The 17,099-nt window shown below is 47.1% G+C and overlaps 2 protein-coding genes across 5 annotated transcripts in view; both read right to left on the minus strand.

The window, feature by feature from the left end:
• Positions 1-733: 733 nt before the first annotated feature.
• On the minus strand, positions 734-12,555 carry FOXRED2 (FAD dependent oxidoreductase domain containing 2). 2 transcript variants are annotated; one of them, XM_019544834.1, is made up of 9 exons: positions 11,945-12,552; positions 10,781-11,337; positions 9,266-9,517; positions 7,848-8,117; positions 7,093-7,259; positions 6,195-6,360; positions 5,562-5,803; positions 4,111-4,281; positions 734-3,406 (listed from the first exon to the last, which is right to left on the minus strand). In XM_019544834.1, exons 2-9 carry the CDS (start codon positions 11,314-11,316, stop codon positions 3,144-3,146), a joined length of 2,067 nt encoding a protein of 688 aa, XP_019400379.1. In that variant the 5' UTR covers positions 11,317-11,337; positions 11,945-12,552; the 3' UTR covers positions 734-3,143. The 2 variants fall into 2 exon arrangements, with proteins under 2 accessions (XP_019400379.1, XP_019400380.1); XM_019544835.1 differs by lacking the exon at positions 734-3,406 and adding an exon at positions 3,419-3,765 and having other exon boundaries at positions 11,945-12,555.
• A 1,287-nt stretch (positions 12,556-13,842) lies between these two features.
• Positions 13,843-17,099, minus strand: part of EIF3D (eukaryotic translation initiation factor 3 subunit D) — an 11,650-nt gene continuing 8,393 nt past the window's right edge. For 2 of the 3 annotated variants that reach the window (XM_019544837.1, XM_019544836.1), the window contains exons 14-15: positions 15,043-15,323; positions 13,843-14,578 (exon numbers count right to left, since the gene is read on the minus strand). In XM_019544837.1, the coding sequence (XP_019400382.1) occupies positions 14,490-14,578; positions 15,043-15,323 (370 nt within the window). In that variant the 3' untranslated portion in view covers positions 13,843-14,489. The remainder of the gene's footprint in view (positions 14,579-15,042; positions 15,324-17,099) is intronic. The other variant, XM_019544838.1, reaches the window with a different exon arrangement.

The raw sequence follows: 17,099 nt of genomic DNA on the forward strand, positions 1-17,099 counted from the left end.
AGTCTGGGAAACCAGCAGGAAGAACTGTAAGTCCTTGCAAAGTCAAGGAATAATGATGTGATTGGAATAACAGAGACTTGGTGGGTTAGCTCACATGACTGAAGCACTCTCATGGATGGGTACAAACTGTTCAGGGAGAATAGGCAGGGAGGAGAGGAGTTGTGCCTGTGTAAAAGTGGCTCAGACCTCCAGTATGAAAATGGAGACAGGCCTGTTGAAAGTTTTTGGGTTAAGGTTAGAGGGGAGAGCAACAATGGTGATGATGTGGTGGGTGTGCGCTATAGACCACCAGACCAGGAGGATGAGATAAGGGAAGCTTTCTTCAGATAACTAGTAGAAGTTTCCAGATCACAGGCACTGGTTCTAATGGGGGACTTCAATCACCCTGACATCTGCTGGGAGGGCAACTCAGCAGTACACTGGCAATCCAGGAAGTTTCTGGAGAGCGCTGGAGACAAGTTCCTTGCTGCAAGTGTTAGAGAGGCAAACTTTGGGCTGTGGTTTTTTTTGACCTACTGCTCACAAACAGGGAAGAGTTGATGGGGGATGTACTCTGAATTACAGGGAAGACCTGGTCTGTGTACTCTGAATTACTTCCTTTCTTTCCAAGGACCAGATCCAATGATCCAGTCCTTTGTACTGTCTAGAGAAAAAACTCCTATTGACTGCCATGGGTTTTGGAATAGGCCTTGTACTTGTCCCATCTGAACAAAGAGTCAAACCACTCCTGCCATTGGCTTTTTAAGTATTTTTTAAACTTCATTGGAAGAATAGAACCATACAAAACATATCTGCAATACAACAAAATTACTATGGGCATTAATTCACTTCAACAGGACAGACAAAACAGTGTTTCCCAACCTTTTCCAGCCCAAGGGACGCTTACTTTAATCATTTTTTCCCACAGCACACCAGTTAAGGCATTCCCTATCCTCATACCTATTGTAGCTCATTGCCAAGGAAAAATTCTGTGGCACAGTTCATTTCTGATGGCATACTTTTGTGCCAAGGCACATTGGTTGGGAAACACTGTGTTAAAATAATGCAACTGGGCACCAGTTTTTAAAGTGCAATTCTTTGATGAAAAGAAGCTATAAAAATGGTATCACTGGGGCTGATTTTATTGCTCCTTTGTGACTTCCATGTGTGAACTGCCCTTTCAAAAAAGAAAGCTACCCTCCTACTGCCCATCCCCACCTGGGACCCCGCAGGCATGCCACATTTCTAGATCTCCAAAAATGATGTTGGAACTCAACTAACAATTCTGTGAATTTTTGATAACTTCTAGCTAATCAAGTTTACTCTCTAAGTAGTATCGACTCTGCAGAGGGTAGCAGAAAGAGCAAATAGCAAAAACTTTTGCCTTTCACCTTGACAGCCTTAACTCTGCCAGATGCAGGGAGTTGGTGGCTCCAGTAAGGTGCCATTTTTACATAATTCCTTTTCAAAGTAAAATCACAACTTAAGGCAACACATACACTGTGACTTTACAGTCTTCTGTGGCAACAAGTGAAAGGAAAGTGAGAGAGGGTGCTTGTCTTCAAGTGTGTATATACAGTGGCCCTGCTCTTGGCTTCAGCATTCCTTAAATAACAGATTTGAACCTTTAGGTCTGATGGACCTGTTGTCACTTCCTTGTCTTTCAGTCCCTCCCTTGGCAATCCACAAGTAGGCAGCCCATTATGCTGCAGACAGGTCCAGGATTGGTGAGTACTGTTGCTGCTTGGCAAATTTAAGGGTCGGATTCTGAAGATGTATTAGTGGATACAGTCCTCTTAAAATACAAAGACATCACTCCATTGACAGCAGCTAAGAATCTGACTCTCTGTTTCACATTATCAACCCTACAGCAGTTTGTCCAGGGGCTCCTCTGACAGTTGTGTCAGCAGTATTGTCATCAGGGTAAGCCCAGGTTCCCAGTTAGGAATTAAATCCCTTTCAACCATTCACCCACCTCAACTACCACCTGACTTTTTTGAAAAAGAGAAAAAAGAGTAGCTACAAGAGTTAAGATCTTATAGAAAGAGCCAGAAAGCTTAAAGGGGCCCTGTGAGATGTCATTTAGGGATCAGCTGCTGAGGAAAAATTATCCAGATAACACCATCCCAACCCAACTTCAAAATCATTCTCATGGATATAAGCACCAGAGGAAGCGTATTCCCTTCTCCATCTCCTAGAAATCAGAGGTACATTAGGAAGACTCCTTTCACAGTCCAAATCCAGGGCTCCAATCATCAGTTTTCAGTAGTGACAGATGTGGGGGCAGCAATAAAGTGCAAACAGCTTATTGACCAATGTGTGAAACATATAAATAGGAATACTTGGGAAGGAAATGTAGGGTAAGCCTTTTAACTTGATTGAAATGCACTGGAAACCTTTGGGAGTGACAGTGCAAATGGGACAAATATTCTACTAAAGAAATACAGGGACTCTCTTTTCACACCAGGACTATTTGGCATGGGAGGGAAAGGAAAGATAGGTGGGCCACTCTAACGACAACTCTCACTGGGATCTAAGCTTGCTAAGCTGTTCACCCTTGGAGGAGTAGGACGGACCTTGTGCCCCTTCCCCCGCACCCCTCCCCCACCATCCTGAATGTAACAGACTGTGATGCCCCCCCATTAAAACTAGAAATATTGTTCCTTCTGTTCCCCCAACAAGTGCTGGAAATGTCTAATTTCTGAAGGCTGCCCTACAGTACCACTGATATGTCTGGCAAATATACAGTTCTTCAAGTATACATGAGACTGGGCTTGATGCAGCATCTGGTAGCCAGGGAGTCTTCAGTGGACCACCACAGGACATGTGATGTTTCACAATCTGTGTATCCCCTTTGACCTCTGGATGCTGCTCCAGGCATTGGTCTACAAGATAAATACAACACTGTCATCAGGCAACTGTGGGCTCTGCAGGGACAAAGGAGAAACCTGAACACTGCTGGATCTCAGCTCCTTATTCCCCCTTCAAAGCACATTGGTCTTCTCAGTAAGAACAGATCTGAGCAGGTCTTTGGCAATTCATGGTTAGGCAAAGGGTTGGGCAGAGACCAAGTGGCACATGGCAAAGGTTGGCACCCTGCTGCACGTCAACATTATGCAATCACCACAATGGTCCTCATACATTTTGATATAAACAGTGAAAAGTTAAAGTTCATCCTTGGTGTTTATGAGATGCTGCAGTGGGCGACCTGGTATCACATGATCCTTCAGCAGCTGGTCATGTAGCTCCTTTTGGCCATCAAGTAGCTTATTTGGAGAGTCCACAACAGTGTAATTCTCCATCAAGCTAGCTTTCACTGCATGGCGCCTGAGTCCTTCACTACCCACAAGCCCTTGCATTCTCAGGTATCCCTGCTGACAGGAAGGAGGCAGTTTCTGGCGGGTCAAGGCAATCAGGAAACAGGACTCTATAAAAAAGGACAAAGAAATATCAGTAGAGATTTTTTATAAAAAATAATCTCTGTAGATGCTCCATAAATCACACCTTCCCAGTGCATCATTCAGAATCTAAAGGAGAGCATCTTCCCAGATAGCACCATGGTTTTATTAATCTAAATTAGCTGGGATGGACACCTGTATACCTCAGAGTCTTATTAGCTCAGAGAGGGAGGAATGGCATATCCATTTCTTCTACTTGCTAGCTCAGAGGTGGCAGAAGTGCCCCACTGACATTCACATACGTTCTCCAGTCCAGTATCACAGCATTCTCCTTTCTCCTTCAGCAAGCCTATAATGGGATCACCTCCAACCAAAAGCAGCATTGGATCTGGCAGCATGCACATTTGAGGTGGTGGAGGCTGCAGCCTCATGTGATATTCAACCAAGACCCAACATACAGTTTAAGGGGGCAGAGGGCAGACAACACTTCCCTCCTGTCATGACTAAGAACACCGGCTGTTGAGGAATGCGTGAGAGCCTAATATGGCCCCAGCACTTCCTTCTGTGACCTGCAGCATATTAAAAAAACCCAAAACAGATAGGGACTGGTAGGGAAATATTTCCCACCTGCCTTGGAACTAGAAGGATCTATCACAAAAACTGGACTCTGCCTGCTTTTTGACCTCTCCCTCGGGTGTCTCCCTCCCCCATGCCCTCCCAGTGCCCAGATTACCTGCAAAAAAATTGCGCAGGTCAGTGCCCAGGCAATTCTCCAGGAAACGTCTCAGAGGGAGGATATGAGCATTTGGAGCTGTCCAGTCTGTCAGAAAATCCTCAACAATATGATGGATGGCATCTGGGCGGGGAAGAGGCCAGTCTGGAGGACGAAGCCTCATCTCACGCTCTGTTAAGAGATGACAGACCATATTAAGATAGCAGAAAAGGAACTTTCACCATCCTCTTCCAGGATCAACATGGTATTGCGAAGGGTTTTGGAGACAAGAAGTAAATGCAGCAATAGCTGGTTTATTTTCTTATCCTACTACCTCTCACTTCCAACAATGTTGCTGCTGCACCTGGCTCTGCTCTATAGTTAGCATCACCTACTGTCCTAGTTCTGAGCCCACTCACAACTCCTTTTGGCCATCAAGTAGTTAATCTGGAGAGTCTATAACAGCATAGTCCTCCAGAAAGCCCCACACTCCTGATCTTCAGCACTGCCTGACCCAAGCAATCCCCACTATGACTCTGTTCCAGGTCCCTCTGAACAGGGACAGCCAGTTATATCAGATTGCACCCAGGCTTTAAGTTGTTATAAATGAAACCTCTCCCCCTTGTGACCCATAGGTAGGTCTCTGGAGGTTAGCATTTTAAGGGCCAGATCCTGTTCTACCTATTAGGCATTTAAGTGGTACTTAGGCAGGTAAATATGATCCTATATCATCACCCTACTTGAGTCTCTGAAAAAGCATTCAGGCAATAGATGGGTGGATTCTCCTCCCCACTTTTTGCAACATAAAGTGAAAATGGGAGTGTGTTATAAAAGTAAGTATATTAATGGCTTTTAGAGACCTAATCAGCATGGAATAAGATTGAATTTAAAAGACTAAGTGCCACTTGGACACCTAAAACTGAAATAGATCTGCCCCTGCTCTCCTAAGGAAACTTGCTGTGTGTGGATTTATGTCTTGATTTTATGCTCATCTTCAAACTCTGGCCTTTGGCTATATCCATCAGAGCTTGAGGTGTCTTCTCTCTGTATCTGACCCCTCAGAGATTGGTGCACTACAGATCAGCAGTTTCCCTTTCATGGTGATGCTTAGCACTTCATCTTTGTTTGGTACTTCCACATCATGTTATACCAGGCAAGTAACACCTTTGCCATCACTTCCAGGGGATTCTGGATTCTTCTTTTGCACGCCTACATATGAGGTCTCAAACATTTCCACCTGGCCACTCATTCAGCAGTTGTTTCTGGATGAATGAAGATTAGTAGTGACAAGTCCAAGATTCCTGTTCTTTCTCCAGCTTATAAAGCCACAGGAGAAGGGCTTCAAGGCATCAAGGAAGGAGCTCTGGTCTGGTTCTGCAATGGGCTCTGGTTTTCCCCCCTTCTCCTGAAGTACTCTTCTTATGCTTGATAAGCAAGGGTAGGAAGGTGAACAAGGAAGCTGCTCAACTTACCTGTAGGGAGGCGTTTGTAGTAATAAATAACAGGGTGCAAGAAGTTGGACTGCCAGGCATGCTGTGCCTCCCCCACTGCTCGATTGTAGTAGAAGACATCCTTGTCAGCTCCGGAGAAGTTCCTTCCGTACTCCATGATGACAGCGAAGAGCCCACTGGGGGCCTTTCTCCCTGTGTGCAATTCCAGCTGTGCCAGGATCCCCACGGGATATTCCTCCAGGTACTCAAATGCTGTGGCATTCCTAAAAGCCACAAACACATCTGTGAGCCCTTAGGACCAAGAACTATCCAACTGGCCCAAGAGGGATCCAGCCACATACACAAAACCCAGCAATCCAGAGAGGCCACTAAATAGCTAGAACAGGGCCATGAGTTTTAGTTAGTATTGATCTGCACTGGATTGCTTTGGCAATGCAGAGCAAAAGCAGCATCTCCTGTTACTATTGAAGGAGACTTAAGGCAGCCCTCTCCCTACTTCAGCTAATCCAGCCTAGCTCTTTGCACTTTTTTTCTGGAAACAGTCAAAGGTAAATTCCGGAATAGATTTTTGACTAACAGGACATTCTGGGCTGTTTTGGCCTCTTAAGAAAAGGGATTAATTGACAGATCAGAGAGCTTGAAATAATTACTCACTCTTTTACCAGAATGATATCAGCCAGAACACTGAACATTTGGTAGAGCCCAGAGGCCTCATTCACCCGCTTGATGATGGAATTTGTCAGCTGTGTAATAGGGTAGATTGGCGATGGCCAGGGGACCCCATGGTGACGATTTTCCAACAAGCGATGGACAGCACGAGCTACAATAGTGAGTGAAGAAAGAGAAGGTCAAAAAAAGTTGCTTGAAAATACAGCTCCCACCTTTATGATCTCCAATTGCACAACAAAGACACATGCAAGCAGCATAAGGAGAGACAAAAGACAGACTGTGGTTTAGACCAAGTCATGCAACTGCCATCCTGGCCAATCAGCACCTCTCTCCAGGGTTGCTCACAGTTGTAATGATCACCCTTACTGGGCAAAGGCGATCCTTACAGGCTGGTAAGGCAAATATTTTCCCTTAGTGGATCATTGCACAAGAGAAGTGAGATGTTAGTGGATCATTCCATGGGGTGGCAAGGAGTGGGGTCTGTCAATTATATGACAATGAAAAAAACAACTCTCCTGCCCCAAACTTGCCAAACTTTTTGCTCCTCAGCAGAGACCGCACCCAAATCCACTCACAAGGCAGCATACCTGGTGGCAGAACTTGGAATCCAGTATATAAGTAAGAGATAAATAGCTAGATAGAGAAGAAGACCATACATACAAATAGACAAAATAGAGACAAATTAAGGACAAGAGATATATACTACAACCTCTCCTCCAGGTCAGACCTTGCTGTGCAACCACAAGCTGGACATAACATGTTCTTCTTGTAATAATAGCTAGATTAAAGGTGACACAGTAATGTTTGCCTTTTGCCAATCTACTTCTAGGCTCTGAATTATCCCTTTCCAAACATTGTTTATGGCATAGATCCCAGCACTCACTTGTATATCGGAATCCATGGATGAAGCCCCCAGCAGATTTCCTGAAGTCATTGGAGTGGCTGGCAGTGCCCAGGACAAAGAGCCCTCGTGTGCCTCGGGATTCATAACTGGGCTTGATCTGAGGATATTTCCTCTTATTCCCTCTCCCTGGCATCAATCGAAGAGATCTGGAATACAAAAGACCAGTTTAAGCCAGTCGGGAAGTGGAGGGGCTGGGTGACTGCAAATTTTTGAAAGGGGATAAATGTTAAGCTGTAGCCACTCTGAAAGTTACTGACTACAGCAGGATTCATTCCTTTCTCCTGCCAGGAGCACATTGAGAGAGTTTTATTAAAAATTCAGGGTGCCAGTTTTACGGCAGTTTTGGGAGGGGTCATATCCGAGCTTAAGCCACTTGGCACTGAGAACACGTTTCTGAGGCCAGCGGCTATTGATATAATTTCCATCTGCAGTCTGTATTAGGAGATGAAATGAGGCACAGAGTAACAAGAAAATGTACTAAAGGATGAGGAAAAGCTTTGCTGTGCTGTTCTGCACCTGTACACCACCAATGCAGTCACCTGCTGACTACTTATGTGGTATGAGTGGCTCAGGGTCTACAGCTAAAGAAATGCAGGCCTGTCCCCAGGAAGCTAAATTGTGACAACCCCACACCCTCAGCCCTGACAACATGTCTGTCCAAAGCTGGTAGTATATAGGCTCTCACACACTCACTCTCTATACTTCCCTCCATCAAGGCCCTTGTTCTTCCTCACCTGTTGTATATAGAAAAGTCAAATTTCCAGCCAAGACAGCGGATAACACGGTCGTAGGGTGCCCGGGTGGCAAAATTGTCCAGTTCATCCTGTGGGAGGGTAACGGTCTCTGCACCTGCACTGCTATTGCTGTTCTCCAGGTAAAATCTAAGAGTGATGTGCAACTTCCCTTTCTTGTCCTTGACAATAGCCAGATCTTCCAAGTCACCCTCCAATAGTCCATCCAATGACTTCAGTTGGTATGTGTCCAGAAGGCCATTGTTAATTGCTCTAAGGAACAAGAATATAAGTAGTATAAAGAGATTGGAAGGCTGTGGACAGACACAGCTTTCAACCGCTTTAAAAAGGTGGGGGAGTGGCTATTTATTTTGGTTTAACTGTCACACTTGCACGCTCTTAGAGCAATGTAAATGAGCAAAACTGCTGGAGGTTTCATGGAACCACAGGGCTGGAAGAGTCATTCAGTCCAAACCCATGCTTGAGTGCAGGAATGCTACTCATATACCATCCCTGACCATTGATTATCTAACCCCTTGAATATCCTTCAGTGAAGGATATTCTACAACTTCCCTGGGTATCATTTTAACTTTAATGAAAGAGAGGTGCATGGGATTCAAACCCTCTTCCTGAAACTATGAAAAATGTACCATGCCTCCCACAATTCTTGTCCCAAAGTACACTACAGTTATCCAGCTAATGCCTTTTGGGTCTGTGGGAGCTTAGGGCTGATGATCTCCAGACTAACAGTGCAGGAGACAGGCTTCATATCACCCAAAAAGGCACATGTTCCATTCTCTGTACTGCTTCACCACATGCTCCATAGAGGTAAAAGGGGAGCACAGTTTCCATTCTATCTTACTAGTCCCTCTTCCCAGAGTATCCGAGTGCCTCACAGTTCTTAATGTTTTTATGCTCATGAAACTCATGTGTGTTAGAACAGCGCTATTATCACCTTGTTACAGATGGGAAAGCGAGGCCCAAAGTCACTTAAGAAGTATGAGTCACTATGAGGAACTGGGTCTGGGGCTCTGGTGCCCTAGGCTTGCATCCTAATCATTGAACTATCTTTCCATGGTCCATGCAGGCCTCCTGATATTACAGACAAGAGGCTAAATAGTGCCTGAAAAGGTGTTTTTTTCTGATGCAGTTTTCATTAGGAACCATTAAATGCCCTCCTTTCTCTTTATTAACTCACTTCACACAGAACACTGACCAATCTTCAGGTGCTTGATGCCCTCCAGTAACTGCAAATCTGCTTTGGATTTAAACCAAAGACCTAAAGGTGAGAGGCCTTCTATCCTGTTCCCAATCCCCCTGACCCAGAGTCTTCAGCATCAATCCCACCAGTCTTATCAGCCCACAGCAATTTCACGTCATAAATATTCCCATTAAAACTAGAAAGGAGAACAGCCTCATACCTTAGATCTCCAACGTAGTGGGTGGCCCAAGAGAGGCGAACACGGGAGCGGCTCACCATGTGTATGAAATTGGTGACACCCAGAATGTTCTCTGCAGTCTCAAAGGCTGAGTTCCCTCTGCCCAAGATCAACACCGTCTGGCCAGCAAAATCGTCTGGGTTGATGGACACAGTCTCATAGCCCTCAACGTATTCTGAGCCAGTGAAGCTCACTACATTGGGGACCCACGTTCCAGTGGCTACCAACAATAGGCTGTAAACACAATATGGTGAAAAACCATGGTCAGCACTTGGCATCCTCACACCACATGAAACCAGCCATCTCATCTGCCATCCCATCTCCTCCAGAATGTGATATACGTTGCAGGGTAACATTCTGCATCCAATCCCACTGAATCAGCTGTTTAATGCAGATCAGTGTTCAGCGCTACACGGAATGGGCAGAAATGTCTTCCTAGCCCCAGTTCCTGAGTTGTTTATTCTCCATAGTCTAAGGATAAATAGCACTTGTAATTTTATTTAAGCAAAGGCTCACTGCAAATGCTATGTAAGTGTCCAATTTTTTCCCAAGTCTCTGGATTCTTGTATAAAAAGATAAGAGTGTCAGTGAGATTCAAAGGTTAATTATATGTCACATAAAAATAATTTTCCTCTATCCATTTGTAATGCATTGCCTTTTAATGTCCTTCTGGAATAGTACAGAAAATGACCTCAATTTTTTCAGGAAAACATTTCATTTGATAAAAATATTACTACTAGATCATTACAATAAAGCTGATTTTTCTGATTGGACCTCCTGAGACCAAACATTATTTAATTTTAGGGAAATATTTATGAGATGGAAAGGGAAATCAGGTAACCTCAGGTAGTAGCACTTCCTGCTGTTTTTCTCCAGGGCTGTTGGTGCAACATGCTAACGGCACCACTTCGTGACTATTTTGGGGTGAAGGTCTGAAATGGTGATTTGGGGGGGTTCCTTGAGTAAATGAATCACTGTGAATGCAGGAATTTGGAGTCAGTGGCTCAGGAGACCCCTTTGTCTCAGGTTCCTGACCTTGGCCAGAGCTGTCCCTAGGGGTGTGCAGGGACCAGGGCAAATCAGCCAGTGCAGGGCCTGGGGGTAAGGGGGTGTAGCGAGTGACTGAAACTAGCAGTGCTTGGATGCAATGCTCAGCAGTGGTGGAACATGGTGGGTGTGGTGTGGCCTGTATGGCACTGTTTGATGGGGATCCCAAAGCGCAGGGCCCAGGGCGATCACCCGAATTCCCCGCCCCCCCGGGATGGCTCTGCCTTTAGCACCCCATTATTCCAGTTCTGCCATCATCCCATCTGCAAGTCAATGAGCCTTGATCAGACATAACGTACCACCCTACATCAGTTCTGGGTTCCCAAACAGAGTCCACCTCTGTGAGTACCACAAGGAAAGTGGCACTTTTTCAGGAGCTAACATTTCACCCCACAACCCAACTGAGTGCTAGTTATAAGCGGTGTAGCTGAACACCACTTCACTGGTTACCTGCATCTATAGGTCTGGCTGTTCTGGTCTGTAAGGATGAAGTAATGGCTGTTCCACGCCTGTGGATCCCTGTCCAGCGTCACATGGGTGATAGCAGTGTTGTACTGAACTTGGAGCTCCAGCCTGGAAGCAAAGTCTTCAAGGTAACGCACCATTGTGTCGGCATGGGGGAAGAAGTCACGGGAATAGTGTCGGAAGAGCAGGCGGCTGTCGTGGCTGAGCAACGAGTTCCAGTCGTGGCGGAGGTTGAACTCACTGTTGGATTTGCCTGTGTACCGCTTGTTAATGCTGATGAGCTTGCGATGGCGGGGGTAGAGGGCAAAGAAGCTGCCGGGTGCATGGCTGCGTTCGAACACCACGTAATCTCGGCTCGCTTGCTGGAGGAAATAGGCCATCTGCAAGCCCGAGGGGCCGGCTCCTATGATGCAGTAGTCATGATGCACAAGGGCAGAGGCACGGCTCGTGCAGGCCAAGCTCATGCACAAGGCAAAGGTCAGGAGCAGACCCCGTGCACCCTTGGCCAGAGGGAAAACCATGGTGGAGCAGTGGGGCCAGCTCTGTTCAAAACAAAACCCAGACACAAGGTGCTCGTGGGGCCTAGGGCAGCTGCTGCCTTGGTGCTCTGCAGCTCTGCAAGGGTACAAGTCCTTGCCAGGGCCCCACAGAGCAAGCCCTGCAGATCCTGTGATAGGCATGCCTGGCCCCCTCTGCCCCACAGCTGGGGCAGCCTCCCTTGGACCTGGCCAACTCCCACTTCAGAGGGACACATGGCAGACCCCTGAGCAGTCCCCTGCCCCCACAGGCAGAAAGGGGCATCAATCCCCAACTGCCCCCCCCACCACTGCCCCAGAGTCCATGGGGAAAGGCAGTGTGAACCTTCCAGTCGGTGGGTTGAGAGTCCCCCCATTACCCTATTGCAACCTAGCCAATGGGGAAAGGCAATGTGAACCCTCCAGCCAATGGGGTGAGACCCTCCCCCACTGCCCGCCAGCCAATGAGGAAAGGCAGTGTGAACCCTCGGACCAATGGGGAACATGGGGGTCACTGAACACTCCGCTCCCCACTGGCCACTGGGGAAATGGGCATGATCCCCGGCCCCTCCCCCACCGCCCGCCCAATAGAAGAAAGGGCGGAGGCAGCGTCCGACGTGACGTACTGACGCACCTGACACGTCGGGCCGCAGCGAATCAATCAGGCAGGTCTCGTCCGGCTGCCCCGTAAACACCAAACCTGGCCCATAGAGTAGCAACTCGCTCCAGTCCTCCCACGCCGGACAGACTGTACACTACCAACGAGACGGGCGGCAAGAGCGGCGAGCTCCTCCGCAGGGAGCCCTGGCGAGGAGAGCGGTCGAATCAGCGGGGCGCGCCTGTGCGGAGCACCCCCCCCACGTCACGTGACACCGGCGCCGGGCAGCGCTTCTTCCCGGGCGGGGGTCGCGCGCCGGAACACGTGCTGGGGGTGAAGCTGCGCGGCGGGGCCCGAGCTGCGCAAGCGCACAGCCCAGTTCACGGGGGGTGGGGTGGGCGCGGGGTTCCAGCGCTTCTAGGTGCACTGAGCTGGGGTGGCTTGCGGGAGAGCTGCACCTTAGAGACTAGCCCGGGGAGATGCAGCTATGGAAGGCATCAGCGTCATGTATAGGTCACTACCATATTTTATTGACTGCATTATTCACGGTCATATATTGTTTCTGTGTGCTAAATGTACTAGAAATACAACTATATTATATGTACCTTGGAGACTAGTCAAGGGAGATGCAGGTATGGAGGACATCCATCTAATTTATACTCATGAATATAATGAATAAAATATGATAAGATACGTAGTTTCTATGCATTATAGATAATAGGAATAAAACTATTATATCACTTCTGTGTACGCTATCTCTCTATATATAGTGTGCATCCGTACATCCCTTCCCCCAAATAGAGAGGACAAGCTGAAGTGATGCTCAGATGCAGGGAGCTTCAAGCCCACTAAAGCCTGTGCTAACACTTCTCTCCTTTGGTGTGCTTATAGCAGGGGTGCACAGCCTTGTCGGTCCATGGGCTGGATGAGCAGTCCCCAGTCCAGAGCCCAGGGGGATCCAGTTTTGTGGGAATAGCCCAATTTGGGCTGATTCCAGGTAGCTGCATTAGGCCCTGCCCAGGCTGTTTCTGCATGGCTGCACTGGGCCCCAGCTCAATCCAGAATGCAGGAATAGGGCTTGATCCTTCTGTGTGGGGCTGATCCAGCTATGTGGGGCTTGGAAATTGAGTGGCAAGGGAGCAGTCCCTCTAGAGAGACCCATAGGCTGGATTAGGTGGTTCTGCAGGCCAGATCCAGCCTGTTGGCTAGGCCCCCAGTCTATAATATGTAAGTCTACCCTGCCTTCTACTTGACTAACATGGCCAACTGGCTCTCCGTAGCAGTGTACAGACAGCCTGGTTACCTAGTTTTCTGCACTGCTGGCCTGAGGATCAGCATACTGTTTTCTCTGCAGAAGCCCTACCAAGGAGACCACAGGGTGGCTGGTGGGATAAGATTAGAGAAAGACCTCTGCAGTATCCACAGCCCGCCAGCTCAGCATGCCAAGGCCATTAGTAAGCAGCATGCAGCGGTTGGAAGAGAACCACCCACCTCTGCAGAACTGCGGCATGAGCGTTTGGTTGATTGATTGGGAACTCCTCCATGGAAGAAGCCCCAAGCTTTGGTATGCAAAACAAACAGCACTATCATGGCTGTTAACACTTGCACTAACTCCAGAACAGCACATTCAGTCATAAAAAGGCAGTAGTTAAAGCAGACTTCAGGGGCAACCAACCTCTTTTGTTAATACCACTTATTGCTTCATGGAAAGAGAGGAAAAGATTGCTCATTTCCTTTACTGCAATACATATCCCTTTCTACCATGTAGGGCAATATAGAAAACCAACAGCACACTTTCTGTAAAATAATCTGCTTCGCTACCATCTTTCTTCCTGTTTTTCAGTGGTTGCTTTCATGCCAAGTTACGTCTATCAAGTTATGTCTACCTGACAGGTTTGTTAGCAAAGAACACACTTTATCCCAAGACACAAACGTAACAGAACAAAATAACTTTATTCCATTTGTTAGACAGGCTTCTAAATGGGCATGGTACAAACATTCAACAAGATCCACCCATGAACTGCGGAAAAGTGGGATGACTTGTCTGGGTTATTGCAGCCCCTGTTATCTGACCATGGGGTTTAGCTCTCTTCCTCTGAAAGAGAGAAAGACAGTACAGTGGAACAACACAGCAGGGAAAAAAAAAATCACAGTAGTTTAAAGATGACATATTGAGGTCACATCTTGCCTGGCATTCTCACTCTGTACAAGTCTGTTCATTAGTAGATCCCATGAACTATAAAGTTAAAAGACTGTATAAATTGCTACATACTTCCAAATTTGCAAGCAGCTGCATGATTTGTCTGAGAACATAGAAAGTGGGTTAAAAAAAAAAAATCTCTAGCTGTAACAGTTATGCATCAACCCTTCAAATTATGAACAAAATGCACTGAGGCCTGCCCAAATTTACATATAGTCTAAGATGTCACCATACTAGTAATATGAGGTTCAAGTCAAGCTGCTTCCAACAGTGGAGAGAGAATCTGTTAAAGAGCACGTGCCAAGGACCAGCAATTAAATCAGGTAGTTCATTTACACCTGATACTTCTGCAGAAACATCTAGCCTATAGTGCTAGTGGTCCTATAAACCATATTCCTCTGAAGTTGCCCCAAATCGCTCCAGTCCTTCATTTGTGTTTTCAATCTTGCTTTGCATTTCTTCCCTTTGATCCACAAGTGCAGGGAGAAAATGGCTCAGTTCTCATTACTGCTGGGTACCTGCCACTTGCACCAAGTCAATGATTACAGCATCCTATGATTCAGTATTAACAAGCTGTGCATTCTTTTCCAAACTCATCTTCCCACCTAGTTCCCATGTTTAGGTTCTGTCCCCCACTCTAATTCCCAGGTTGCACCTCATCCTGTTTTTCAGTGCTCATGTTTTTATGTATCCCCAGCTCCCGCTTCTATCTTTCACTGTCCTTTTAATTTAGCATCCTCTGAATATCATTAGCATGTTTACACATCTTCTAGCACTGACTGGAAGGCCCTCAGAGACTGCATGCTCCATCACACCTCCCTTCGCTGTAGTACACAGCATGAAGATTCTTATTTCATATTGCTATATGATCATCTTTCTCCCAGGCCGTAGGTCAAACCACTTGGCAGTACAGCTACCGAGCATTCACACTCACCTTCCTCTTCCTCCTCCTCCTCTTCATCATCCTCATCCTCATCCGAGCTAAAGGTGCCATCAGGCAGACTGTAGATACGGATCACTTGCTTGTTGGGGTCCTTGAGGATGAGGTACTTGCCCTCATCTAGTTTCATGCAGATGTCAATAACGCAGCGCAGGATGCCCCACGCATTCTCTATACTCAGGTTAATCTGGCTGGCAAACTCATTAGGCTTGAACTGCTGTGTTCCCAGAATCACATGTCGAGCAGAGTCCTTCACATGGTAACGAGACACATACCTAGTGAGAAAAGAGCCAGGAAATTCAATGGCCCAGCTCAGCTAAGGAAGCCATTAAGAGAAGCATGATGTTCCCTCAGATTCAGCTTCTGGGCTGAAAAGCGAGAATCCTTCCCGAATTTCAGAAGTGAGAATTGCAAGAGCCTCCTGTAGAAAAGCCATTTTCATGACTCAGCCAATGAGTACAAGCACAGCAACCCTTCCTCCACCCAGTCAGAAGGTGCAGTGAACCAGAAAGGCATTAGTCTCACTGGCAGTGAGTTCTGAACCCATGATTACATACTTCTGTGGCAGCTCCATATCACAAGGATAGAAGCCAAAAAAACTGCATAGACACTAGATTTGAAATAAAAGTCTCATTTGAAGTACCAAATTATCAGAGATACAACAAGAGATTAAAGCAGGGATGGGGATGTCCGGCCCACAGATCAGATCTGGTTGGCTGGGGACTCCATTTCCCAGTTCCCCTGCCCGCATGGCTTGTGCTGGTCTCCATGGAGACCCCGCCTCAGCCGCGCCAGCAGAGCAGTGTGGAGGGCTGCTTCAGAGCTGCTAGAAACGTGGGACTGGGGCAGCTTGCTCTGGAGCCAGGTCAGAGCCGTGATTTGTAGCCTGCACGCTTCAGGCAGGGTCATGCAGGCAGGGGATTGTGGCTGCCCTGCGCTCTGCAGCAGTGACAGCCTCTCTGGAGCCAGAGCTGAGCCATGATCCCCCATATGCGTGCCCCTGCTTGGAGCATGCAGGCTACAGATCACAGCTCCAGAGCAAGTTGCCCCCATCCCACATTACTGGCAGCTCCCTGCGCTGCACTGCTCTGCCACACGTACTACTGGCGCAGCTGAAGTCTCCGTGAAAACTGGCACGAGTCATGCGGCTGCGCAGGGGCAGCTGTGAAATGGAATCCCTGGCTGACCGGCAGCCCAGAGGTTCACCATCCCTGGATTAAAGGAAGAAAAATATGTTATGTTCATATTTAAATGGCTCAATGAAGGAGAAACGTACAAGACAGTTCAGCAGCCAAATCTCCTGGCAGCCAGTAGGCAAAAGGGGTTCTAGCCAACAGAACCTCTACACTGACAATGTGAAAGAACCCCCCCAACAAGAAACACCTTGGCTAGGGTGCCTGGGAAACTGGAAGCGCTGGCTGAAACTAGGAACAGATGAGCTCAGAAGATCAAACATGGGATGAGGCCTTACAAATTGTTCATTCCAAAATAGTTGAGGCTCACTACTCCCCAATACATCACTGGATGATGCATCAGGGGTTTTAGACAAGCTCTAAATGATCACCACCATAATAGCTTTCATTACCCTTATTGCAACAGTCTTGACGGAAAATACGTGAATTTAACTGGTCACAAAGACAAACTCCTCTTATACCTAGACATGGATCTCTCTAGGTCAAGCAGGATTGAGGTTTGCAGGGAAGCAGCTTGCACCAAACCATCATCTGGTTCCCCTACTTTATATTTGTGGCAGATTAAGATGTGATGTCTTGTGGTTGTGCCAGGGTTGACCCTGTAGCTTTACTAATAGGTTAGACAACATATTTGCCTAAGATGGTTTGGATAGGGATGATCCTGCCTGAGTCCAACTGAGGTTGGACTAAACCAGCATTTCTCAACCTGTGGGTCTCAAGAGTATATCAAAGGGTCACAAGCAAACTTTAAAAATAGATTCTCCTTTAAAGGAGAAAAATGTGGAAAACCATGGCTTTTCCCTTGCAGGCTGGTAGAGTTCCAATCTGCAAGGGGCTGCTTGGGGCCCCCCATGCTCC

The sequence above is a fragment of the Crocodylus porosus genome, unplaced genomic scaffold (assembly GCF_001723895.1).
Source record: "Crocodylus porosus isolate Cpor-Errol unplaced genomic scaffold, CroPor_comp1, whole genome shotgun sequence".
Classification (NCBI taxonomy): Eukaryota; Metazoa; Chordata; order Crocodylia; family Crocodylidae; genus Crocodylus; species Crocodylus porosus.